Genomic DNA, 26,570 nt, shown 5'->3' with positions numbered 1-26,570 from the left:
GAATTGGGTTTACCCCACAGGGGCACAAACCTAGCCGTTTGGGCAACACAGCCGCTGAAGGCTGCTAAAGCTCCACATCCACGGGATGGATACAAAGGTTTCATGGGTCAAGCCTGGCCCATGGGCCACAGGTTGCTGATACCAGGTCCAAACTACTGGACTGCTTTGGAGTCAACTGGTGGGTATAACTGCTGCCCTGGAGATACCTATAAGAGACCATTAGGCTCCTTTCTGAACCTGGATATTGAAACAGTATTTGACAGAAAAATACTTTGGGGCTGAGAACTGACTGGAAGAAGTTTTGAACTGTGAGCAAAGAACAAACTAGGACAAACAGGACAAACTAGGGCAACTGGTGACAGAAAGGGGGGACAACGCTGAGGTCTTCAATGAGTTATTTGCATCTGTATTCCTAGACACAGACCAAGACAGATCTCCCAATTGGGTCAGAGGAGGGACACCAGCCCACCAACTGTTAGCGCAGACTTAGTGAAGGGGGGCTTGGAGGGGCTGGATGTGTTCAAATCAGCGGGTCCGGATGATCTTCATCCAAGGGTGCTGAAGGAATGGGCCAGTGCCCTAGCACAGTGTTTCTCAACCTTTTAAGTAGCAAGTACCCCCTAACTTCTGAAAATTTTAACAAGTACCCCAACACTCAATTTTCCAGGGGATTTTATATTTACAGACTAATGTGTGCCAGTTACTTTCATCTCCATCCTTGGGAAAACTCTGGAAAAAATCATTAAGGATCACATTTGTGGGAGCCCAGCAGGGGAAATAACGCCGAAAGGAAATCAGCACGGGTTCACTGCAGGTAGATCCTGCCTGACTAACCACGTTTGTTTTTATGACCAGGTCACAAAATGCTTAGACGCAGGAGTCGAGGTGGATGTCGTCTACCTAGACTTTAAGAAGGCCTTTGATATGGTATTGCATTCTGTCCTCGTAAATAAGCTGACAGGCGGTGACGTGGATGATTACATAGTCAGGTGGGTGGCAACTGGCTTAGGGGTTGCACCCAGAGAGCGGTGGTGGACGGGTTGATATCGACCTGGAAAGATGTGGGCAGTAGAGTCCCACAAGGCTCGGTCCTTGGACAGGTGCTATTCAATGTCTTCATCAGTGACTTGGATGAGGGTGTAGACAGCACCCTGTCCAAGTTTGCAGATGATACCAAATTATGGGGCAAAGGTAACACACCAGAGGGTAGGGAGCGGATCCAGGTGGATCTGGACAGGTTGGAAAAACAGGCAGAACGAAATAGGATGCCGTTCAACAAAGAGAAGTGCAAAGTGCTGCACCTGGGCACAAAGAACCACCAACGCACTTCCAGGCGGAGGGGTGACCTTCTCAGCAGCACGGCAGCGAAAAGAGATCGTGGAGTCATGGTTGACTCCAACATGAACATGAAGCGTCAGTGTGACAAAGTGATCACGCATTAGCAGATGCACGACCAACAGGTCCAGGGAGGTGATGCTTCCCCTCTACGCGGCACTGGTCAGATTGCAGTTGGAGTACTGTGTCCAGTTTTGGGCGCCAAACTTCAAGAGGGATATGGACAGCGTCGAGAAGGTGCAGAGGAGACCACTCGTATGTTAGGGGCCTTCAGGCAAAGCCCTACGAGGAGAGACTGACGGATCTAGATCTCTTCAGCCTGCATAAGAGAAGGCTGAGCGGCGATCTTGTGGTTGACTATAAATTCATCAGGGGAGGGCAGCAGGGAATAGGAGATGCTCTATTTACTAGGGCACCCCCTGGAGTAACTAGGAACAATGGCCACAAATTGACGGAGAGCAGATTTAGGTTGGACATTAGAAAGAACTTCTTCACAGTCAGGGTTGCCAGAATCTGGAATGGGCTCCAAGGGAGGTGGTGCTCTCCCCTGCCCTGGGGGTCTTCAAGAGGAGACTGGACAAGCATCTGGCTCGGGTCGCCTGACGCAAGCGCTATTTCCTGCCCAGGGCAGAGGGTCAGACTCGATGACCTACTGAGGGTCCCTTCCGACCCAAACATCTATGAATCTAGCTTCTTTTGCTTTATTCCTTCTGGGATCATGGAAACAGGATTTTGTACGTTCATCTGACAGCAACAGGACAGCAAAGATATACTCCATCATCAGTTTCTCCTCCAAAGGAAGTGCTTGGCAATGTTTCCTCTGCTTCCAGCTGCTCCCTGGTCTCCTTTGCTGTCACAGTGCGGGGGCCAGATGTGACTGGAACCACAGTGCTGTCAGCCGTCCAGGCTGGCTCCGCTGCAGAGCTACCCTTTCTCTGTTAAAGGCATGATACTCCAGTATAGAGAGAGCCAAGCGATGCTGGGTGTTGTGGGGTGCGGGAGGGGGTTTCTGGCCTCAGGGAGAGAATTGCAAAGTGCAGAGCAAGGAGCATGAGGAAAGGTAAATCCCAACTTCAGAAAATGCTTGTGGAGGGGGATGCTGGTGGTGGGTGGAGGGGGGGGTGCACAACCCACTACCGACAGGAGCCCAAATTTTGACCAACTGTTCTAACAGAAAAGGGGTGACAATGTCACGCACAAAGTCCGTGTACCCTTAGGCCCTAGGGACATTTGTACACACGCTTGTGCCACAAGGTGCTTTTAAAAGTGCCCGGTGCTGCAGCGCATGCATTTGTATAAATGGCGAAATGAGCATCAGCACTGAGAAAATGGTGGCGGCATGTTTTTGAACTAATATACGTGGAAGGTGTTTTAAGTCAAAAGCACACTGCTGCCATTTTCTGTGTACCGACACGCATTGTGCCGCTTATACAACTGCATGCGACGCAGCGCAGCGTACATCAGCTCACGTGCGGAGCAGACTCGATTAATCGAGTCCTAATTTCTCAAATGTAAAAAGGATATTACAACATATATCGATATTCCAAGATACACAGTTTCAAGTACAGTACTGTTTCAAGTACCAGGGCAAGTAATATTAGAATGTCTCAATTATGATTGGAGATTTGGGTTTCCTGGATCCCATAGAAAAAACAGAAAAAAAAAACTCATGGATTTTCCCTTTTGACTGTGAAAAAAAGCAGATTTTTCATTTTAACAGAGAAACACCTGGATTCTCCACTTTTGCAAAGAGCTCCCTGCAACCTGCGAGGGGCTGGAGGGAGCGGCAGGAAGGCAGTCAGGCAGAGGGCACCATGGGCATGTGAGCACATACGCATGCACATGGCTGCCAGGGGGCAGCAGGCTGGGGCTGACTCCCCGCTGCTGCGCACACCCCTGGGAAGCCAGGGGGGAACATGTCCCCCAGATCTGCACGCAGGGGGGTGCAGGGGCAGGCTGGCCACTTCAGGCTCAGGCTCCCCGCCCTGCTGCCTTTTCTGCAGCCCAGAAGGTGTGACCCAGCATGGCAGAGAAGAGCAGGGCTGGGCGGGGAAGCTTGCTGCCACTGCTGGGAGCGCCGCACCACCCTGGAGAAGTGCCCCCTGCCTGCCCACCCGGCAGCAGCAGGGGCAGTGGTGCAGAGTTGTGCCCCACGCTGCTGCCGGGTGGGCAGGGGGCACTTTGCCAGCAGCAGCAACGAGCTTCCCTGCCCAACCCCGACGGGTCTCGCTCACTGGGCTGTGGAGGCCCCCGGAAGAGGGCAGCAAGACGAGGAGCCTGAGCCCACAGCAGGCAGCCTGCACCCACCCACCCCACGGGCTCCGCTCCGGCCGTGGGAGAGGAGGAGCCGGACTCCACACCGCACTCCTCCACAGCTGTCACTGCCTCCCATGGGTAGGTGCTGGGGTTCGGGCGCTGCTGCGGGGGACCTGGGTGCCTGGCCCCATAGCCCTGGTAGTTGGGGGCCCTCCAGCAGGGCTAGGGGAGGCAGGCTGTGGGTGGGAAGTGAGGGGCACCAGCATGGCTGGCGGGCTGTGGCTTGGGAGTGAGGGGCCTGGACCTGCGTCCTGGAGAGCAAAGGGGGCAGAGGGAGCTCTGATCTTCCATGATAAAAAGCCCACAATCAAATACAAAACTGTATAGGTACTTAATTTTATTATAGTGATTGAGGCACTGGCAGACTTCCAAATTGTGTTAAAATTGTAAATATATCAGAGTCATCCACTGAGTTCAATTGGTACCTATAGATATCTATATATATAGATATAGATATAGATATAGTGATGTTTCATTTTAACAGCAGGTTTTGGTTTTTTGCTTTTTAAATCAAAGAATCTGTGGTTTTTAAACAGAGAAAACCAGAATCCCTGACTATGATGCAGTGCTAATAGGTTGTGTGCTATCCTTATGAGAGAAAGGGTTAGATTTAAAGTGTATCTTTAGATCTGTTAGGGCTACCTCCCTTCTCAAAGGGGAAAGTGAGTAACCCACAAGGCACACGCCAAGGTAAAACTCAAAGGTAACTCTTTATTGCGAAGGAAAAAACAGCACTCACACACACGCTACAGGATATTACTATATGGTTAAGAGCTGCAAGCGCGTCGGGTGGGAGGAAAGGCACTCCACACCCTGTCCTATGTTCTTACCTGATGGGTCTCAGGAACCCTACCCTGCGTTCAGGGCGGTGAGACTTTCTCCCTTATCGGGTCCTCAGCCTTGTCCTCCCCGAAGTAGTTCCACCCAAGGCTTTGTTCTTATGACATTTATACCTTTCTGCCTCCTATCCCCATGGGATCCTCTAATCACACAAAGCTTTTAGCCTTATCACCTTTTATGGGTTAGAGCAAGCCTCATATGCTGCAAAGCAGGGTCACTTCGGGCTTTGCCACAGTTCCCCTTTTCATAGACGTTATTTTGGGTACTTTTTCAGAACAGTTAGTTACATCAAGCAGTTCCCTTTTCTTATGTTGAGCAGATCAGCAGATGCATTAGGTCATGATCCCGTGGCCTCCGGGTTCCCCGAAGCTGACCCCCCCCCCCCTTCGGGGTGTCAGTTTGGCCTCCTTCCAGAGGCCTCTTTGGGACGGGCCTCACACGATCCCACTACCCCGTGTCAAGTAAAGTTTCCACAGTAGTTACTACAAGTTCAGCTTGATGAAGGCATGCACAATCTGGTTGATTATTTCCAAGTAATTTTATGTTTCCGTGTACTGGAAAAATGCTATTTGATATTTTGCAGTACTCAGTAGGCTTCGTTTGGTGTTTATGATGCATATAATGTTAAATATATTCACATTTATTTAAATGAATTAATTTTCATGAAAGGTATTGCATTGTAAGCACAAACAAGAGAACCATCTGTGTACTTGTACAGGCTGCCCAGCACTTTAGTGTACAAGCTGCTCATGGAGATAAGTGAATTCATCTTCATAGCACCTCTGTGAGGAAAGCAAGTGTCATTATTTCCATTTTACAGGTGGCAAGACTGAATCACAAAATAACTCGGTGATGTCCTTGGGATCACACAGGTAACAAGAGCAGGGAATTCATGAGCCCCTCTCTGCTCAGTTGCCGTCCAATGTTTTAGCCTCAAAACCACCATTCCTCTCTACATCATATTTCCTTAAGTACATTAAATGAACACCACTGGGTTTAAATGCAGGCAACATTTCATGGTCTGTTTTATTTCCTTATTCATTTAACAGAACTTCTTCATAAATTTTAATTGTCTCTATTTTCTTTAGGTCAAAATATGTTAAACTAAAGACTATTTAAAATATATTTAGTGTATTTCCTTCTTGCTGTACATACAAATGATAATAAAATAACCAACCAGTGCCTCTAAATTACCTTTCCATGCAAGACCTCAAAAGTGCTTTATAAACATTAATAAATGGTGCTTTATAGTACTTGAGTTGCAAGCTGGAAGGATACAGCCTACTGATGCTCTGTCAGGTCCTCTGGTTCCCTGCCCTACTCTGAATCCAAGTGAAAACACTAGTCATAATTGTCAAATACCAAACAGGCTGTTGCTTGGCTACCACAGATACAGCGAGTTAAGCCATCTGAGCTAGGGAAGATATCCAGGACCATGTGAAGTGGTGAGGTCTCACATGCAAAAGCATAATTACAGGAAGATCCTGAACTAGTCATCTCGTAAGAAGAAATTTGCATTCCCCCACGTGCATATGCACACACAGCAGGTGCATCCACATGTAAAATTAAGGCAAATAAACTGGGGTGCATATCACGCCGGAGTTTATTGCTCACAGGTGCAGTGTCTTCACGTGCATCAAGGACAGCAGCATGTTGAGCCAGGTCAGAGCAGCCCCGGCTGGCAGTGGGCCCGGGGGTCAGCCTCCCAGCCCGAGGCCTGCTCCAACCTGGCTCAATGTGCTGCGGAGTGGCTGGCTGAGGCACGAGGGTGCTCCAAGGCAGGGCAGGCAGCCCCACGCTAAAGCACCCTCACGCCCCCAGCGTCTACATGTGTATTGCTGCGCATTAAATAACGCCACCGCAGGATGGTACTTGTATTTACAAGTACTAACCTATAGCAGAGTTAGTTTCCTGTGGCCTAACAGGGACAATTATGTACATGCCAAAACTTTATTACGGAGGTAATTAAGCAGTTCCCCAGTAAGCGTCTCGTGTAGGAGTACCCAATAAAAATATAAACTCCCCTATCATATATAACAGGCTATGCTCTGAGCTACACAGAATCCCCCATGGCTAAAAGTATTAGCATCCCTTTAATTTTTATTCTTGGATGGAGACTCCTGTGTTTGTGATCTTATGAACTGGAGGCAAAAAAAACCCCCAAAACCCTTATCACAAAGCAGGGGACCAAGATTTCAGTTCTCATAGGCACTGTGTGTTTTGGAGCACTGAAGTGATACGTTTAGATGCTATGGAAAGATTTAGCCTTCTGTTCTGCACCCCCAAGAAATGGCCGTCACAGACCTAGTATTCCCCAAAGGGAGTTTTGATTTCATGACTTTAGCAGTGCACACTTCCCTTACAGCTGTGGAAAGGTTTCCACCAAAGGAGTTGCATGTGGTAGGGAGAAATGGAACCGGCGAGGGACAGCTAAACATCCTGAACAGCATTAATAAGCACCTATGAACAATGACATCTTCCACATGATAGAAACCCAAAAGGTGAAGGGGAAACATTTATGTCAGGCAAAGTTTGTCCTCTTCAATTACTCAATTCCTACATGAATAATCATGATGTTACTTGGCTCTGAAGACCATGGGGGAATAAAATGTCAGTGCTACAGCTGCCAAATTTCCTGCTACCAGCCTTTCAAATTAAAGAAAAAACAATACAAATGCAAAATTTAATTAGTTAGTAAAAGCCCAAATCCTCGCCCAAAGCCCAGCTCTTCCTGTAATATTGCATTCTTTTCTTCTTGTGTAAACTTCTCATTATAAAGGAGACATCTTCATAATATAATAATTCTGGTTATAATGTAACTGCTGGTAACATAACTCCTGCATTAGAAAAGGCAGCATGCTCTAGTAATGTTGTTTTAATATAATTTGTGTACTGCAGGAACTGACTGAACCTGATCATTTAGAATTTGATCAATGTGAATTAGTGTCTTAAAGAGATAAACCATTTGATAATTTAGAATTTGATCAATGTGAATCAGGGCCCTGCAAAGATAAAGACATTTATCATGCACATTTGGAATATCAGACTAATTCATACAGCACTGAAGTACCTAAGGAGGCATCAGTAAGTACTGCAGACAAAGTACAGAGGACCTGTCAGTTCTCTGATATAAACATATACATGTATTTAGTTTTCTCCTTCAAATGTGGGAAATTATCCAAAAAGACTGCTGAAGCTAAAGGTGATGTACTTTCAAGGCTTAAACAGAGCCAGGGAAGAGAAATCCAAGGAGGACATGGAGGTAATTATTTCTAACTCCAGAAATACATTTCTGTTTAAAAGGAGAAGCTGAAATGCAAGCTATCTGCATGCAACGAACAAAAATCCTAGACATGTTTAAAATTAGGTGGAGCGGCGTCCTAACATTACCACAATTAGTTCCATTAATCTCACACTTCCAACTTGAAATCACACTGACATGCAGCGCATTGGTTTATGCAGTTAACAGAATTATAAATTTAGCAGTTCAACCCTGTTTAATTCTTCTTTTACAGCCAATTAAACAAGCTCTTTAAATATTGTTGCTTGAAACTGTCCTCGATTCTCATATTCAATTACACTGAACACAAGTAGTGCTTGGTGACCCAAAAGAGCATCTTTCTTTAGGTTTCACTAAATCATTCATAATTTATGTATCAAACCACACACAAGTGACTGTGTTAACTAACATCTGTTAAGTTTAAACCCCTAAGACTACGGAAATTCACAGTTTTAAGAAGTGACTTTAACACAAGGGAAAATGTGAAATATGGGAAAATACAGATAAATTTACTGATTTCAAGTATCCCTTGTTGGATAATTATCAAATATCTCTCAGTGAGATGCACTGAATTACTGCATTCACAAATTCTTTCTACTCAGCCTCTCTCCCCCTTTCCTGCTTTTAAGCAAAGGAGCAAAACCAGAATCTGACTACATGTAACAAACTTCAAAAATTCAGATAAAATGAGATTGGGATCCAAAACCTCCGTATTTCTGGCTCTGCAAAAACAGAACAATCCATGCTTTAACATGGCCTTCAGTGGAATTATTCAGAGGCTTAAAACTTAAGGATATGTTTAAATTCTAGGCCACAAAACACCTGCCGGAGGCTGTGGAGAGTTCTCCTGCTGCAACACTGTCCGTAATTTTAATACAGTACTTTCTGTCTTCATTCCTTTTGTATCATGTGTTTTTGTTTTACTTTTTTTAGCCCTATTTCAGAGTTCATTTTAGGGCTGTTCAGATCTGTTGCCAAACTGTAATCGGATACAAGTATTGCAGATTACTGATGATAAACAGAGTTACAAAGCCCCACCAGGGGACTTGCCATCTGTGGATGACTAAAAACAGACAACTGACTTTGAAGGACCCATTTGTGTTTATAGCCTAAGGGTCTACATGTAGGTATTATAATCTGCAGAGCTGAGACATAATAGCATCAATTAGCCTGCTATGTTGCCTTACTTTCATATGAAAGCCAAAATTCCTTTAAAATTATTTTCCTCCAAGGGTACAATTAAGAGAAAATGGTCTCACCAAGTTTAAGAACTTTACAATCCCTTTTTCCATATCTCCTTTGGTCCTCTCTAGCTAAGGAGGACTTTCAACATTCTTGAAAGTTGTCCCTTAAGCTCCCAGATGTTATAGGTATTGCCCAAAATTTTGTCACGCGAGATAGCTTACGGTTCGCAGATGATATTAAATTATTTTGTGTAGTCAGATCCCAAACTGATGGAGATGAGCTGCAGCAAAATTTTACAAAACTTAATGGGTGGGTAAAAAAGTGGCAGATGAACTTCAGTGGTGTCAAGTGGCAAGTAATGCACACGAGGAAAAATAACCTCAAATATACATACACGATGCCGGGCTGTGAACTAACTTGTACAATTCAGCAACAAAAAACAAAAAAAAATCTGAGACATTTTAGACAGTTCTCCAAAAAGCACTGTCTCACTGTGCAACAGTGAAAAGGAAATAAAAAATATATATCATTGAGGCACTACATAAATCCATGGTACACCCACATCTTGAATACCATGTGCAGTTCTGATCGCTACATCTCACAGAGGATGTAGTGGAATTAGAAAGAGGTCTAGAGAAGGGCACCCAAGACGATCAGGGGTTCAGAGCATCTGCCGGACCAGGACAGACAAGAAAGGCTAGGCTCTTCTGTTTGGAAAAGAGAAGGCTGAAAGAGCATATGGCAAAGGTCTATAAATCAGGAAGGGTGTGCATAACATTAATAGGTAACTACTATTCACCAAGTCCCAAAATATGAGAACAAAGGAGCACCCACTGGAATGAGCAGGAGACAGGTTTAAACCAAACAAGAAGTACTTTTACGTAGCACATTATTAAGCTATGGAACCCACTGCCACTGGGGGCTGTAAAGGCAGACAGTATAACCAAGTTTAAAAACGGACTACGTGAATTAATGGCGAACAGATCCATTGATCATTATGAAATAGAGCAGTCAGGGTTGTATTCTCTGACATCCCCAACACGGCTGAATCATGGTATCATGTCAACCGATGTTCCTTCTCTAGCCCAAACCCGGCTCCTGTAGATTAAAGACTTCTGTCTGTAGTGCTGGTAGCTTTAACCACTGGTAAATTTGTAAGTGAACATTAATAGCAAAATCACAACGGCTTTTATGACTGTAACATACATAATTATTTCACTTTAAGGTTGTTTTAATATTTTATGCTTTTGTATGTTAATATGAACAGTTAGGCAACTGATGGTTTGTCGGCTCTGCATTGGTTTTCACACCACACCAAAAAAACCTGGACACAGTACTTTTTTTTTTTAAATAAAGCATTTACTGGTTGATGGTGAGAGTGAGGGCTGTAAAAAATTATTTTCAGGCTCACCTGAAAAACGATGAATGGTGCCGTCTGCCTAATAGACAAATTGGCAGCAACAGAAAAGTACAAAGCTAAGGGTCAGAATTGCTTTGGCCCATCAATTATTGTATCTTCATTTCACCATCCTCAGAACTAATAAAAATAATCTAACTTGACTATCACTTCTAAAGGTAAATTTCAATAGCTACTTTTAATGCCTTTCATGCTGCACACAAATGAAATTAATCCTACTGGAAGGCAAAGTTGACACCCAAGTTTTGGTACTCCATTAATGAAGATATATGTTTAACAAGTACATTTTTATACCCTCTCTCACAAAGTGTCGCATATAAACTAATTACTCACTATACTGCCAGTTTATGCAGCTTGTAATGTACTGTGGCCTGAATACTATTATTGCTGTTGGCATCCTTTTGTCTGCGAGAGACGGTAGATGTTGCAGCCTATGACATAGATGGTTTCCAGTGTCTCACGTGACTGAATAGTCCAATCCGAGATTTGCATGATCTGTGGCAGTGGTTGCAAGGGTATGGGTCATGGTTGGTTGCTTCCTGCAGACTCTTTTCTCTTCAAGCTGTTGGAACCAATTCCTGTCATGGACTTTAATGCCCTGGTGGAGATGCCGCCGCCACTTGTCCCGATCATTCGCCAAGGTTTCCCATTGGACAGGATCAATTCCAAATGCCTTCATACCGCGCTTGCATCTTTGTAGTGAAGCTTGGGGCATCCTAATGCTCTTGTTCCCTCCAACAGTTCCCCATATAGCATGTCCTTGGGTATACGCCCATCTTCCAATCTGCTCAGATGGCTTAGCCAGCACAGTTGTGTCTGAGTAGGGCTGTCACACTTGGTAAATCTGCCCTTTAAAGAACCTCTGCGTTGGTAACTTTATCTTGCTATTTGATGTTGAGTATGCAGTGTAAACTGTGCAGGTGAAAGCTGTTTAACCTTTTCTCTTGATGTGCATAAGTTGTCCATGTTTTCCCACCCCACATGAGAGTGCTGTGCATGCAAGCTTTGTACAGTAGCATTTTGGTCTTGATGGTAAGCTTTCAGTTGTTCCATGCTCTTTTAGTTAGCCTGCTAAAGGTGGTGGCAGTCTTTCTGATACAAACATTAAGTTCTCCATCCAGTGAGAGGTCGGTGGTCACTGTAGCGCCTAGGTAGCTGAACTTCTGGACTACTTCTAGCTAGTTCTCATTTAGGGTGATTGATGGATCTTGATGGATCCTGTCCTAGCACAACTGTTTTCTTTATGCTGACAATGAAAGCAAATGCCTGACAAGCTCTTGAAAGGCGATCCATAAGTTCTTGGAGTAGGTCTTTGTCGTGGGCTCTAAGAGCAGCATCATCAGTGAATAGAAGCTCCCTGATAAGCTCCTTTCTAACTTTAGTCTTTGCCTCGAGTCATGCTAGGTTGAAGAGTTTCCCATTCGATATTGTGCGGAGATACGCTCCACCTCCCAGGTCTTTAAACGCGCAGTTCAGGAGTCCCAAGAAGAAGATTCCAAGAGCATGGGGCAAAAACGCATCCTTGCTTCACTCCGCTTTTCATCTCAAAGGTGTCCAACGTGGACCCATCGAACTGACCAGGTGTTTTCATGTCGTCACGGAAGAAACATGCAAGACTTAACAGGATTGGTGGGCATCCTATCTTTTCTAGGACTGCTGATGATGTTCACAGAATTGATGGCCGTCTGAAGTCTAAGTGAGGTGATGCGCTCTCATTTTCCAATGGGTATTTCTATAAGCTTTACCAACTTGTTACTCGCAGTGAAACTGATGCGTGCGGACGATTTTCTTCCATGCTTTTACCTTACCAAAAGAAGGCAGAACTGGCCACTTGCATAGAACCAGCATCTAGATCTATCCAAGTAATGTACTATGGCCTGAATACCAACCTTCCCCCAAATTCAGTCATTTCAACAAGCAGCCCACCCACAGCATATTGCAAGGTCAGGAACAGAATTTTTGCCTGCTATAACATGAATAGATGGAGAATGAAGCACGTCTTGCATTCAAAAGCTTGTCTAACTTTATTCCAACCATGCAGTTGGTGTAATAAAAGATATCACCCCAAATAAATCTTTGTGTCTCGCATAATTCTTGGACCATCAAGCTGCAGGATCACTCTAACACTACCACAACATGAACAGAAATTCATCACGTTCACATCCTCAAAAATAAAGATCTTACTTGAATCTAGCTTCCACTTCATTGGCTGCTTTTTGGTACTGCTCCGTAGTCACTTTGTAGAACTGTGCACTCTGAAAAGAGGGAAAAGCAAAACTTTGTGATCCACCTGGTATTTATAGATTAGCGCACACATATCTGTCTCTGTAGGGAATGTGCAAAGAGTTAAAGTTCTGGCAATAAATTACTCGCAGTCTAATTCTGACAAATAAAAGGTAGGACAATTAAAACATAAGAAGAAAGCACAGACTTTATTGGTGCACACTTCATCTTAGAGTAAGGATGTTTCAAAAAAGTTGGGGGGGGTTAAGGAGGAACTGGAATGAGAATAATTATGATATAGCGATTACAAGGCTGTTTCTCCGATTGGGAAATCTGAAGTTTTTATACGACTGAGTGAGTACAAACTAAATCCTTATTTTTGCGTGATGGTATAAATGCTTGTGTATGCTCAGACATATATCCCTCTCATATTCTGTGGATGTGGTATTCTTGTCATAAACTTCTGTCATATGATAAATTAACAATGCATCCTTTCCTATCACTGCCTTACTCATTCATCTCCTTGGGACTTATTTTAACATCCCAAACTTCTGAGTTACTGAGTTTTCTTCTTTAAATCAATCTGCTCCAGAAACAAATTCCATCTCCCCTAAATCCTGGAATACTTTTCTCTCTTCCTGCTCCACCAAATCAACCGTTTCCAAAACGCAGGACAGGCAAGATTCAGCTTCAGGGAAGTAAAACTTTTCTGTAACTAAATATGTCAAGGCTTCACAGTGGGACATACACATTCCGAGACAACTGACTATAAAGTTCTGACGTTTTGTGTCTAGATAATATATGTTAGGTATTTTTAAAAAGCTTGTTATGGCTCCATCTGAGCCTTAACACAGTTGGACTTAAGACAGTATAACTAAGGCACCTGGCTTCACAGCTGGAAGAATAAAAAGTTAAATAAAGCTGTTCAAAACTCTTTAACATGTGGGACCTATTACAGAACACATGAGGACTTGGAGCGACGTAGAGGTTTCATCAGCACTTACCAGAACCCATTTTTGCATTTGCCACATTTAAATAATGTGGGAAACCAAAAATAAATAAATAAATAAATAAATAAAAATCAAGCTAGCATGCCAATAAAATCTTCATGGCTATACATATGCAATTATGAAACTAAACATTTTTAAACTCTAACAATGCATAACAATGTTACACAGCAAGGCTAATTGTTTTGTGGATACTATGGCAATATTTAACCTGCACAGATGGTCACAGTACAGCCTATGGAATTTGTAATTCTGGATTTTCTTCTTTTATAGTTTCAAGATTGAAGGAGAGAGAGAGAGAGAGAGAGAGAGACAAAAAATATTTTCCTAAACTGTTCTTGTAAAGGCCTCAGTCTTGAACTGGAGAGGACACCCCCTATCCCCCCATCAAAAAGGTGATTTGCTGTCCACAATCAGTGGGTCAGGCTATACCCCCCAATCAACGGTTATCTGTAGCAAATTAGTGAAAAGAAAAACCATCAAAAATCAGTTGCTGGACTAGAGACTAAGACGAAACCTTCAACATATTTCACTTAGTACCAAAAGAGGCAGCTCCACCTGGCAAGAACAGACTTTTTTTTTCTTTTCATTTGAGCCACGCTTCTTCCAAGGGTTTTCCTAATAAATTATGAATTTGAGGTATACAGAAATCATTTAACAAATACTAAGCTCAGAAGAAGGGTGAAATTGTGTTTCAAGTCTAATACTTTGCTGCAAATTATAACAAATTGTGTAACATACACTGAGTCTAAAGGGCACAAAAAGATCACAGAGCGTATGGTGGTCCACTGCACTCTTGCATCTGAGGGTCAGTACTAATAATTCATTGGTACTGAAGTCAAGGTTTCATGCATGAGACCAAAGGTAGTTTATTTTTTAATAAATCATTGTTGGCCAGTAAGAAAATGAAAATGAAATCCTCTTCACACCAGTGACCCCTTTGCATTTAGCAATCTTAGTTGTCCAATGACAGTCACATCCAGGTTTCTTGGATGTAGATAAAATCAATAGGTATGTGATTAGACAGCAGACTATGGTGTGAGTGTGGACAGGTCACCATTTGAGATGATGAATAGCTCTCTATCAACCTATAGTCCCCTACGATGCTAACATTTACTATAATCTTATTTGGGCTGCGATTTATCTTTCTTGTGCCTGATCAATAAAGATGAACACAACAGTTGTAAGGATCGATTGTAATTTTTTATCATTTTCAGGCATGAAGGCACATTTTTGACACAAAGACAATATTCTGAGTGTACTTGTTCTACTTTTTAATTGCAATCTGAGTGATCAACTGAGCTGCTACATATGCCAAGAGGTTTTAATCCTACTCTAAACGCAAGCTATCAAGAAATCATTTGTCATCTTAGATTGACTTTACCATGCGTTTCTTAGGCCATAACTTCCTTTGAATTTCATTCAGGATTTTCTTTCATATTATATATTTTTATAGATAGGTATTCTGGAATTCAAAGATGAAATATTAAAAAAAAAATCCTTCCTACTCCAAAGAATAAAAAGGCCAGTGACCCCCGTTATAAATACAGACTAAAAATGATCACACTTGCTATAACATGCTGTCAAATAGAAAGTACATTATGCATTGTCCATTAATGTACTAGCAGAGTAATGGCATCATGAATAATAGCTTTTCTCTCTGCTCTGCTGCCAATGAAGAAGTTTCCTTGGTCTGCAGGTAAATAGATTTAAGCATTGCATATTTTTTATATATATATAAAACACACACACACACACACACACACACACACACACACCTATATTTATTACATACAACCCGAAGCCACCCCCCCCACATTAAAAGAAATTAAGGCTACAAAGCCAACCAACAAAAGGTGAGGGAACGCTACAATTAATGCCGCCTATGCAAGCGTGTCATTCTTGTGTGTATCCTACGGTACGCCATTTAATTACTGTACAGCTTTTATTACGTGATCATACACTATTTGTTTCTCAGGACCGTTGCCCCATCCAGTGCATAGGACTGACTGTGCTCAGGAAACGAATCATGTTTGTGAAGTGAAGGAGAGTGACAGCAGTAGAAACTTTCAGGCTTCATTTGTTGCAGGAATTGCAAAGTGTGTACTGTAGTGCAAAAGGCTTCAGAAACTTCCACAAGAGATGGGAGGGTCTAATGGTTTGGGCACTTCAGTGTTACCCCGAAGAACTGGATTCTCTTCCTACGTCTGTCAGAGTCACTATTTGGGTGTTTCTCATTGTCTTTGTACCCAACCTGAGAAACAGGGTGTGATTTTCAGAAGGGCCAAGTGCTCATACTGCTGCTGCTCTCCAAGCTCTGCTCCTAATAGATAAAATGCTGTAACAATATTCATTACTCTGAAAAACCAGCCCCCGATATCTCAGACTGGGCACCCCAAATTAGCAGACACCTTTAACAGCTTTGACCTAAATCACCATGCTTCGATTCAATATATGTAAAATGGGTATAAAATCATCTCTCCTCATATGAATCGTTAATAAGGCTACCTTTGCATTTATAATGCCACAGTTACAGGATCACAGGAAAGAGCATAATGAAATTAATTCTGCAATCAGTGCAGAATTTGCATGGTGTAAAATAAACAATGCATAGAGCCACACACCATGCAGCAAGGTTGAAAAAAAAAACAGAAATGCCAAAGAGCTGCCTATTCAGAGAGCTCTGTGAATCCTTTGAGCCGGGCATCCTGTGGAAAAAACCAGCATGAGATTATGTAATTTGACATGCATGCCAAAATGCATATGTTTGAAGAAGCTGCATTTAAACTCCTGGACAACCTTAATTCAGCTTCGGAATTCTTGATATTTTTTACTTGCACTGTTTTTCAACACAAAAAAATTACACTTAAAAACCCTCAGTCCAGCTGGGAAGTTTCAATCTATAGCACAATCCTTTGTCATATAAGACAACGGAGTTAACTTGAAATGTAGTAGAAAACAGATAGTTAGGTTAGATATTAGGAAAAACTCTCTCACTAAGAGAGCGGTGAAGCACTGGAGCAGGTTACCCAGAGAGGTGGAGGAAGCTCCATCCTTGGAGGTTTTTAAGACCTGGTTAGACAAAGCCTTGGCTGGGATGACCTCCTTGGGGTTGGTCCTACTTTGAGCAGGGGGTTGGACTAGTTTTCAACCCGTGGTCCGTGGGTGCCCAGCACACATAGGGGGTCCAGGAAAGGTGGCTGTAAAGATGACGGTCCTTCCCAAAAGGGAAGCACTGCTGGTGCTGCTGCTGCTCCAGCTCCCCGCACAGCTAGAGGCCAGCTGAGCACCAGCAGCAGCCCAGCGCCAGCAGCCAGAGCACAGACGGGCAGCCTGCTGACCTGGCCAAATCAATCTACAGACTCCAATAGACGTACGCGTGCGCGCGTGCGTAGCTTGATTTGGAAAAATCAGAACTGCATACATTTTTAGTGCAAGGCTAGGTCCGTCAAAACTGATGCAAGGCCATCAGAAAAAGTCCGGTGGGGCATAGAGATGTCTACTAGGTCAATCTGTGCCCCGACTTTTCACCTTCACGGCACATCTATATATGTGAACGTTTGAGGCTTTGACGCAGGAATCTGGGGGAATCTAGCCTGTCTATGCAGGGGACTTTACCTGATGGCCCAAGAGGCCCCCCTTGGTGCCATGTGAATGAATTCTCAAAAAAACCTTTTTGGGTTGTGTTATTGTTATTGTGGATATTATTTTTATTTTTAAACACAACCGTTTGTCAGTAATTATCTACTTACGTTTGCTGTACACAACAGGTTTCCAAAGGGGTCTGTGCCCCCTTCAAAATTTTTTAGGGATCCGTGAAAGGACAGAGGCTGAAAACCACTGGACCAGATGACCTCCGGAGGCCCCGTCTAACCCTAATTTTTGGTGATTCAATATCCTTTATGTCAGTGATTCTCAACCCAGGTCAAATAGCTATCCACAGTGTTAAACATTCCAACTTGCTGGGGCCTTTCTGAGTTCTTTGCAACAGAAAAACTGCTCTATTTTTTTTCCACAGTCACAAACTAGGAAAAAATTAAGAGCCAGCATTTTCTGAGGAGTGCGTTGAGTCACATAAAGGGTGCCCTGAGTCTCAAAAGATTGAGAACCACTGCTCTCTGTGGACCTGACACCTCGACAGCAATGAGTCACAACCAGGGTAATGGGAGATTTTTGAAGGGTGCCTTAAGACCTGAGCAGATAAACCTCTTCAGGCCTGTGAGGAGGTATACAGATAAACACAACTCAGGACAGTCTCTGCCTAGCCATCCTCCATCCCCACTGCCTGACCCCCCTGCAAAGAAGTAAGCACTGTAATAAATATTAGCTTTTGCAGTGGGGTGCTGGTCAATTTGCAGAAGTCATGGAGGGATGCTTTGAGTCTAATGAGGGCTTCGAGTCTAAAAAGGTTAAGAAGCACTGCTCTATGGGGATGGAGCACAGCATCCTTGCCAGTAAGTTGCACACATTTCCTAGACACCAAAGGATGCTGAGACCCTGGGACCCTCAGCTAGTTCCAGATTTTGAAGGTAATTATGTCTGAGTACCTACCAACCCTTCTGCCCTGTCCCCCTTTTCCCATCTTGTCCTCTTCCTCCTGGCCGGTTCCTGTCCTATTCCTCTGACAAATCCTGCTCCTATCCTCTCTCTTCAAGTAATGCCTGACTTTTCTCCCTGCAGGGCCCTCGTTCCTCTATGAAAAGTTCTATTTGTAACCCTCTCCCCAGTCTCCTTTTGCTCCTCTCCCTTACTCCAGTTCCTTCCCTGCATGCTCCCTCTCCACCTTGGTGAGACCACTCTTCCTCCGTTCTGCCTGAGCACCAGCAGAACCACCTGGAGCACAGGAGAGGGTCTGCTGCAGTGCAGATGACATTGAGCTGCCAGAGGGCAGGCCTGCACTGCAAACTTGCAGTGCCATGCTGCATTGTATTCCAGTGTGCTGTACTGCTCCTTGCACACCATCACCTCAACTAGAAGCAGGATAGCCAGGTATGCGTGGGATTGTGGACAGGCTACCCTATTTCTGGTTGGGGAGTAGTGCAGCCAGGTGCAGTTAGCCTACAATATATACAATATATACACAATATAAGGTCACACTCCAACAAGTACAAACTGAGAGTTTGAGGCTGTTGAGTTGGACCAGTTTAAACCGATTTTCATGTGGGTGGCAAACAGCACAACCAACCCACACAATCTCCTGCCAGGGCCTATGTTTCTGCAACAACACATACAGCGCTCACTTCCCTTCCTATCTACTCATGAGAAATGATGAGCTTTATACTGTGCCTTCATGCTAGGTATTTTGTTGTGCAGACAGTAAACCCTTTTGGAGCAGAGAAGGCCTAAATCCTGCACACATTTGCAACAGGTAACTTCATATGTACAGGTAGGCTAACTAACCCCACAGGGATTAATCTTGTGTCCAGTTACTCATCTGTGTATTTTTTAGAAGATCCGGGCCTAAGCAGATGACAGAGAGTAGCAGCAGAGGTTAGGATGCAATGAAGCCAAAATAGCTGAGCTGTGGTGTTGGGAGTACACTTGCACCCCTGTTCAAAGGATGCAAGTGTCTGCATCTGCTGGTCTTGTCAAGGATGTGCCTTTTCAAGAAGCACAATAAGGAGACCTGGGAAAGATGTACGGGGAGAGGAGGAGCCTGTAAACAAAAGGGAACTCAATTCGCTCTGTTAAATTAGGTACCTTTTAAACATGAAGTGTGAAAAAGGGACAAAAATAATGAGCTGAGTACAGGAAACATTGTCCAAATATTAGGAAAGACATTTTAAAATCGCATCAACTCTAGAATTCTCTTCCTTCAACAGAAGTAGAAGAAACCACTTGTTACAGAATATGCTGTGATGGGACAGGAAGAGCATTCCTCCTGCTAGATGGCAATGGTTTGAAAGCTCTGTTGTAGAAAAATCAGTATACAGGCTCTTACAGGTCAGCTGTTTTGCCTCCATGTGAAACCTCAAAGCACAGCTGCATTTTTACCTAGGCTGAAAATCTTCACAAGGCTTGCAGCAAGCTAGGGCTCCAAAAGATCTTGTGTCATCCAAGTGGATAAAAGGTTATCAGCAGAACCAAGAGAAACCGAGAGCCCTCATTTAATTTCACAAAAGGAGCGTCACCTAGACATGCTATTTCATTACGAACGTGCTGAAACTGGCTTTATTGCACAGATATACCACAACTTCTTTTCCCTATTGAAGATTCTCTTTTAAGTGCCTTGGCTCTTCAAACCTGAACAAATTCAATGTGAACTTACTGTCCGTGCAATCTGTTTAAAGGGTTTTATTTAATAGTTATGTGGTTAATGGCTTATTTAACAAAGAAAAGGATGCGGTTCTTTTTTGTATAAAAGACAAATCTGGCCTTTATTGTAAGTTAGTGGCATGCAAGATAAAAATGAAAGCCCTGATTTTCAAAGGTGCTCAATGCTTGCATCTCCCACTGGAGGGAACAGAAGCTTAGATTGTTTGGCACCTTTTAAAACCAGACCAGAGACATTTTTCCCCACAAGATTAAAAAAAAAAAAAAAAGAAACCTTGGTCAGAGATTAACAATAACAGAAATATAGAAAAGTAGGCCTGGAAAGGACCTCAGGAGATCATCTAGTCCAACCACCTGTTCAAGACAGGATCGTCCCTATTTAAACCATCCCATACAAAGGTCAATGTAGTGGTTCTCAACCTTCCCGAACTCAAGGTCCTCCTCATCGGACTCAAACCACCCCTCCATAACTCCTGTGAATTGAGTGGCACCCAATTTCTAAATTAATGTATATATTACCATGCTTATCTGCTTGCAAAGGGGCTGGGCACTGGCCAGGCTGGAGAGACTGCACTTACCTGCTGATCTCCTCACACCTCACTTAGGTCCTCATACCTCCCAGCACCCTTCAAACGATCTGGTGGCACCCTAGGGGGCTGCAGGACCCTGGCTGAGAATTACTGATCTACCCTATTCCAAACAAAACCGCACCAATAGCATGCTCATGCAACTACAAGGCACAATGGCAGAAAACAACAAAAACACCAGAGGCTGGATTATGGGGTTTAACACCCCATCCCAGAGAATCCCTGATCAATGCTTATCCAACCTGGTTTTGAACACCTCCAATGAAGGAGACTCCACAACTTCCCTAGGCCATCTATTCCACTGCTCTAACAATGAAGTTTTTCCAATATCCAGTGTAAACTAGTCCATTGTAAATTTAAAGATGCTACTGTGAGTCCTACTCTCTGCAGTGCAGGAGAAAAGGTGTTCTTCTTTATGACAGCCCTTCAGATTTGAAGACTGCTATCGTGTGCCCGCTTAATCACCTTTGCTGCAAACTGAACATACCTATTTTTTCCTCAATCTCTCCTTGAATAGCTTGCCTTCCTAGCTCTTTATTTTGGTCACCCAACCTCTGACCCTCTCCAGCTTCCCTGCTGCCTTAAAATGTGGAGCCCAAAACTGCGCACAGTACTCTAGTGAAGTCTAACCAGCGCCAAGCAGAGTGGCACTATGACCTCCTGTGTCTTGCCCCTACTGCTCCCTTTGATGCAACCCAAATCCACGTTTGCCTTTTGCGTGGCTGCACTGTCCTGCAGACTCGCACTGAGTTTGTGATCCATGAACATCCTTCTCTGTAGTGCTGCATCTGGCTAGTTGTCATGCATTTTGTGGTTGTGCTTTCATTACTCGTTCCAAGGCGTAGCACCTTGCATTTATCTGCACTGAATTTCATTTTGTTTGTCTCTAGCCCAGCTTTCCAATTCATCAAGGTCCTTCTGAATTGCATTCCTGTTCTCCAGTGTGTTTGCATTCCTTCCAGTTTCATGTCATCTGCAAATTTGTTTGGGAAGCTCTCTGTTGCAGCATCCCAATTATTAAGCCACACTGAACATCAGACCCCTGTGGGACTCCACTTGAAACCTCCTACCTTTCCAACAAGGGTCCAATCACAGTTACCCTTTGCCTACAGCTATTAAATTAGTCGTATATCCACGTTACAGTAGTTTATAACTGGGTTACCATATTTCCAGGTCCAAAAAAGAGGATGCCTGTCAGGGGTGGGGGGAGAGGAGGCAGGGGGAATATGATGGTGGGAGGGGCAGTGACATGCCGATACCCTGCCCATTCTTCTGCCCCTCACTGAAAAGCTGCCCCCAAGCCCTGCTGCTGCCCCTTACTCTGGACCCACGGACCCCAGCCCTGCCAGCGGCCCTCACTCCCAAACAACAGTACCTTGCCCCCCACCCGTTGCTTGTGCCCTGCACACCCGACCCACAGTCCCCCGTGCCCCTCACTCCTGATCTGCAGCCCCCTGCCTCCCTCCCAGCCCTGGCGGTGCCCCTCACTCCTGACCAGCAGCCCCACCCGGATGCAGTACAGGGGTCCAAAAAAGAGGACACGTCCGGGAAAACCCAGACGTATGGTAACCCTATACAATAGTCTAGCTCACATTTGTTCAATTTGTTTATGAGACGGCTATGTGGGACTTTTATCAAAACCCTTACTGAAGCCCAAGTACACTAAACCCACCAAGCCAGCTACTCTGTCAAAGGAGATCAAGCTTGTGTGACATGTTTTATTCTTAGTAAATCCATGCTGGCTGCTCATGACAGCCTTTCCTCCTCAAGATACTAAAAACTAGATAATTTTAATTTGCTCTAGCAACTTCCCAGGTATTGAAGTCAGGCTAACTGATCTATAATACCCCAGGTCCCCCTTTTTGCCTTTTTTCAACAGGGCACTACGTTGGCTGGTCTTCAGTCTTCTCGTACCAATCCTGTCTCCCACAGTTTAGCAAGTATAATTGCCAAGGACTCCAAGATCTCTTCTGCCAGGTCCTTTGGTACCCAGGGATAAAGTTCAACAGGCTCTGATGAGACACGAATTTATTCAAAACCATCAAAAGCTCTCTGACAGTCTCTTTTGTTATTATGACCCCTGGCCTATCCCCTTCCTTGTCTACATGATTCCTATTACCTGTCTGCTTGCAGCTTATTTTTTCATGAAGACCAAGGAAAAGTAGCTGTTGAGCAGCTCTGCCTCCTTTGCATCTTCTTAAGAGCTCATACACAGCAGTGCACTCACAGCTTCCTTAGCCTTTCTTTTCTGACAAGCGTGGTTACAGAACCTCTTCTTGTTATCCTTAACTTCCCTTGCTGGGTGTAGTTTACAGTCCTTTGCCTCCCTGACATTTTTCCTGCAAGATCTTGTTATTTCCCAGTATGCTTCCTGGGTGGCCTGCCCATCTTTCCATTGCTTGGATGTTTGTCTTTTGATTTTGAGAATCCTAGGAGCTCCTTATGCAGCTACATCAGTCTCTTGCCGTTCTTCTTGTGCTTCCATTAAGTCACAACAGCTTTTTGTTGAGCTTTCAGTATCGTACAGTGTTAAATTAAGGAAGGATTCTCCCTGGTCCCAGTTGCATCACAGCAGTGCAGCTGCTCCATGGCTGCTAACGCAGTGTCAGGGCCGGTGCAGGCTTCATATTGCCTGTATATAGAGCTACGACTGCTGGTGCCTGCCTCCGTCCCAAAACTCAGTGCATAGTGTAACACATGTGAAATTAGGCTCCTTAGTTCCCTGGAAGGGCTTCCTATATCTGGTAATCTCTCTTATGTCACCTAACTCTGATGCAAGACAGCCCTTGTGAGCCACAGCAAAGCAGCCACAATAAACAGATAAGAAAGGTATTAACTGCATCCGTTTGACTCAGTGGATGTTAAAAATCATAGTTACAGACATAGCTCTGCAGAGCCGGGAGAGAATATAGGGTTCCCACACCTGGTAGCTACGTGAGTACACAGCTGTTGTACACTGATGCAGTCTAACACATGCAGTTAGTCGTGCAGCCTATGTTAGCTGAGGGTAAAGGGGGTTAAAAGAAAGATGCCATGCAATGCTAGAGAGAGAAGGAATACCCCGAGTATGGTAACCACATCTGTACAAAGTTGTACGGTAACAAAGACACGCTCAGACAATGGTCTTAGCATGCAGCGGACAACTGGTAAACTACAACCAAGAAAGATGCAACAAGTGGACATAACACATGGAGGAATGGAGGAAGAATGATGGAGGTAAGAGGATAATATAATATGGTCTAACAGTGTATACTTCATGTTCTAAACCATACTAAATTGTTACTTCTTAAAGTTATGCCTGTTTAAATTGGATTTAAAACCTCTCAACTGATCTGAACAAAGCCATGACAAAATATACACAGATCAGACATTACAAAGCTGCTCAGAATTTATTTTTATTCTATCTTAAAAAAACTACTAGAAAGAAGCAACAAAAGAAGTTCTCTTCTAGAGAGGGGATAGGTCAGTGCTCTTACCAAAATGCTTTATGCAACCATCTGGTCTTACGGGCTCAGTACAGACCATCGAAAAGCCCAAGGTTGAATTGATTCAATCTTCGCAGGTTAGTCTAAACTGTGCAGACTGAACTGAAAAGCCAGTGAACAGATCACACCTTCCTGTTCAGCGAGAGCAGATAGCTTGGCCAAAACTAGCCAGGCTACCCTGTGGGAGATAGGGGGGCTTGCAGGGGAGGTACAAAGCATCCTGGGATGCTGGGGGATTGTGCGTTACCTTGAATCTGGAGGGGATCTGGGACAGAAGTTGAATAAACCGTTTTCACCTAAATCAGCTAAGTCCGATTCAACATCCATCCAAGTTTATCTTAAACTGGTTTCAGTCATTTTGGAAGTGGTCTATGTGCACTGAACTTCTGTTGTGTTATAGATCTGAACCAGTTTCCAATCACTTATATGGGTTTATATGTAACTTTGGTCCCTAGCTTTATAGACTCTTGCACTAGGTCTGCGGTGCTATTTACAGGAGATTTCGACAAAATCAGCTACAGAGTGGATATAACGATGTTAATTTGCAGGATCTAAGCACAGTCTACAAATTCAGTTTAGAACTGGGGCCTTCCAGTCTATATGTATTTGCATCTGACTGAATGTGGGAACTGCCTGGTTTCTCTGACATCTTTTACTTCCATCCTGAAATAAAACTGACAAGATGTGTCAGGAGAAACGGTTGCACCTTGGACCGGATTAACAATAGTGGGTCATTAAACTTTGATGATCACCTATTCAAATGGAGCACCCTTGGACAAAGAGAGGGCTACCACCCAGGGTAAAGCCATTTTTCAAGTCTGAATTCTGGAGGGGAAGTAACTAAGCAACAGATCACCTGGAGGGAGACTTTGATCACCTGATGAGGACGATCAGGGAGTTTCCCGACAATGGAAGTCAGAGGGACCTGCAGAGAGACAAAAGACGTGTAGGCAGAAGAATGGAAGAGAGGGGCATTCTTTCATAGTGGAGGAGTCCTTTTAACAACAGGACCAGCTAAGGAGAAGGAAAACCAGCTGCAGAGAAGAGAGAAAGGAACTGCATGATTCAGAGAAAAATGAGAATGAAAGATCCTGGACCCTGAGAAAACTCTAGATTAAACCTGAAGAACTCAAGAGTGATAAGGAAACTGAGGCAAGAAAATACATATTCTGGCCTTTTTCTCTACAACAATGTATTCCTTGTAGTAGCTAAAAAAAAAAGGGGGCTTGGCTTTGGGAAGGTTTTGTATCTACCTACTTCCACTATTGCATGGTTTGGTGGAGGTGAACTGTAGACCAGGCAGAAATCTGGAAACAGTGTGGTTCAACTACTGGAGTTTGTGGAGAGTCAGCACAAAGGAAGGGATGGCAATGATAGCTGCGCCACAACATCCTGTTTCCATTATGGAATAACAGACGGCACATGCCCAGAAAGTGTGCCAGGACTGCTAAGGAAAGAGAGAATCAGCTTAAACAAGGAAGCACATGGGTCCAAGGGGTTGTATTAACATACCACAGTAATGCCGACTGTCATAAAACAGTCGTGGGACTCCAGGTTTCCAAATCAAATTAACCCTAACTTGAGATCTCATGGTACAACCTTCAAATCTCGGGATTCTCCTTCCAGCGCATGCAGAGAGTGCACAGCTGGTAAGTTTGTGGACGGGAAGGGGCTGGGGAGACAGATTGAGCTGTTGGGTGAGCAGGGGACATGGCACACGGCCAGCGTTTGGCTCTCAGGGGCAGAGGTTGTGGTGAATGGGGCCCCGTGACTCTGTGCCCTGTGGGCGGGTTGTCCAGAGGTGCAGGGAAGGAGGTGGGGGAAATGGGGGCATGGCTCCTTGCCACAGTGTGCCTCCCCGGGGGAGGCATGGGGGACATGTGCCCCCTGTGGGGCTGCCCCCTGCAGGCTGGGGCTCTGCGCCCTGCTGCCTTTGCCCCAGGAGCTCAGCCACTTGATGCCATTGCGGCCTGCTGAGCCAGAAGGGGACACAGGGTGCGCTGGCCATGCAGTATGTCCCCTGTCCAACCAGCAGCAGGAAGCACACTGGCATTGCGTGCCTGGTCTCCCAGGGCAAAGGCAGCAGGGCACAGAGCCCCAGCCTGCAGCGGGCGGCCCACCTCTGCCCTGCAAGGGACACATGCTCCCCATGCCTCCCACAGGGGTATGAACAGCAGCGGGGAGCCATGCTGCCCCCACCTCCCAGCCCCAGGGCCCCATTCACCCCAGGCCCTGCTCCTGCCCCACTCCCTCCCTCACCATGGGGGCCTCAATCTCCTCCCTGCCACTTACCAGCTGGGTGCTGTCTGTGCGTCTGCTCCTCACTGCCAAGCCACAGCCCCCCTAGCCCTGCTGCTGCCTCTCACTCCTGACCCACAGTACCCCACATTCTGCCAGGGTGTGCGAGGACCCTCCCCCCTGGGCTCCAAAACACACACACAGCCCCCCCCACCCCCTTCAAAAAAAGCAAAAGAGAGAATAGGACAGGTTTCAATACTGACAAGTGCAAGGTGCTGCACCTGGGAAGGAAGAACCAGCAGCGTACAGGCTGGGGAACTCCCCTTTCACCAGCACAGAGAGAGAAAAGGATCTTGGAGTCATTATTGATTCCAAGATGAAAGT

The 26,570-nt window shown here is 44.7% G+C and overlaps 1 protein-coding gene across 3 annotated transcripts in view; it reads right to left on the bottom strand.

The window, feature by feature from the left end:
- Window positions 1-26,570, bottom strand: part of CHCHD3 (coiled-coil-helix-coiled-coil-helix domain containing 3) — a 240,190-nt gene that overhangs the window by 36,955 nt on the left and 176,665 nt on the right. For all 3 annotated transcript variants that reach the window (XM_014523192.1, XM_025212354.1, XM_006030678.2), the window contains exon 6: window positions 12,558-12,628. In XM_014523192.1, the coding sequence (XP_014378678.1) occupies window positions 12,558-12,628 (71 nt within the window). The remainder of the gene's footprint in view (window positions 1-12,557; window positions 12,629-26,570) is intronic.

Source organism: Alligator sinensis, unplaced genomic scaffold, assembly GCF_000455745.1.
Source record: "Alligator sinensis unplaced genomic scaffold, ASM45574v1 scaffold64_1, whole genome shotgun sequence".
Taxonomy (NCBI): Eukaryota; Metazoa; Chordata; order Crocodylia; family Alligatoridae; genus Alligator; species Alligator sinensis.
The sequence above is the reverse complement of the archived record's forward strand: the minus strand, read 5'-3'. Positions and strand labels throughout refer to the sequence as shown.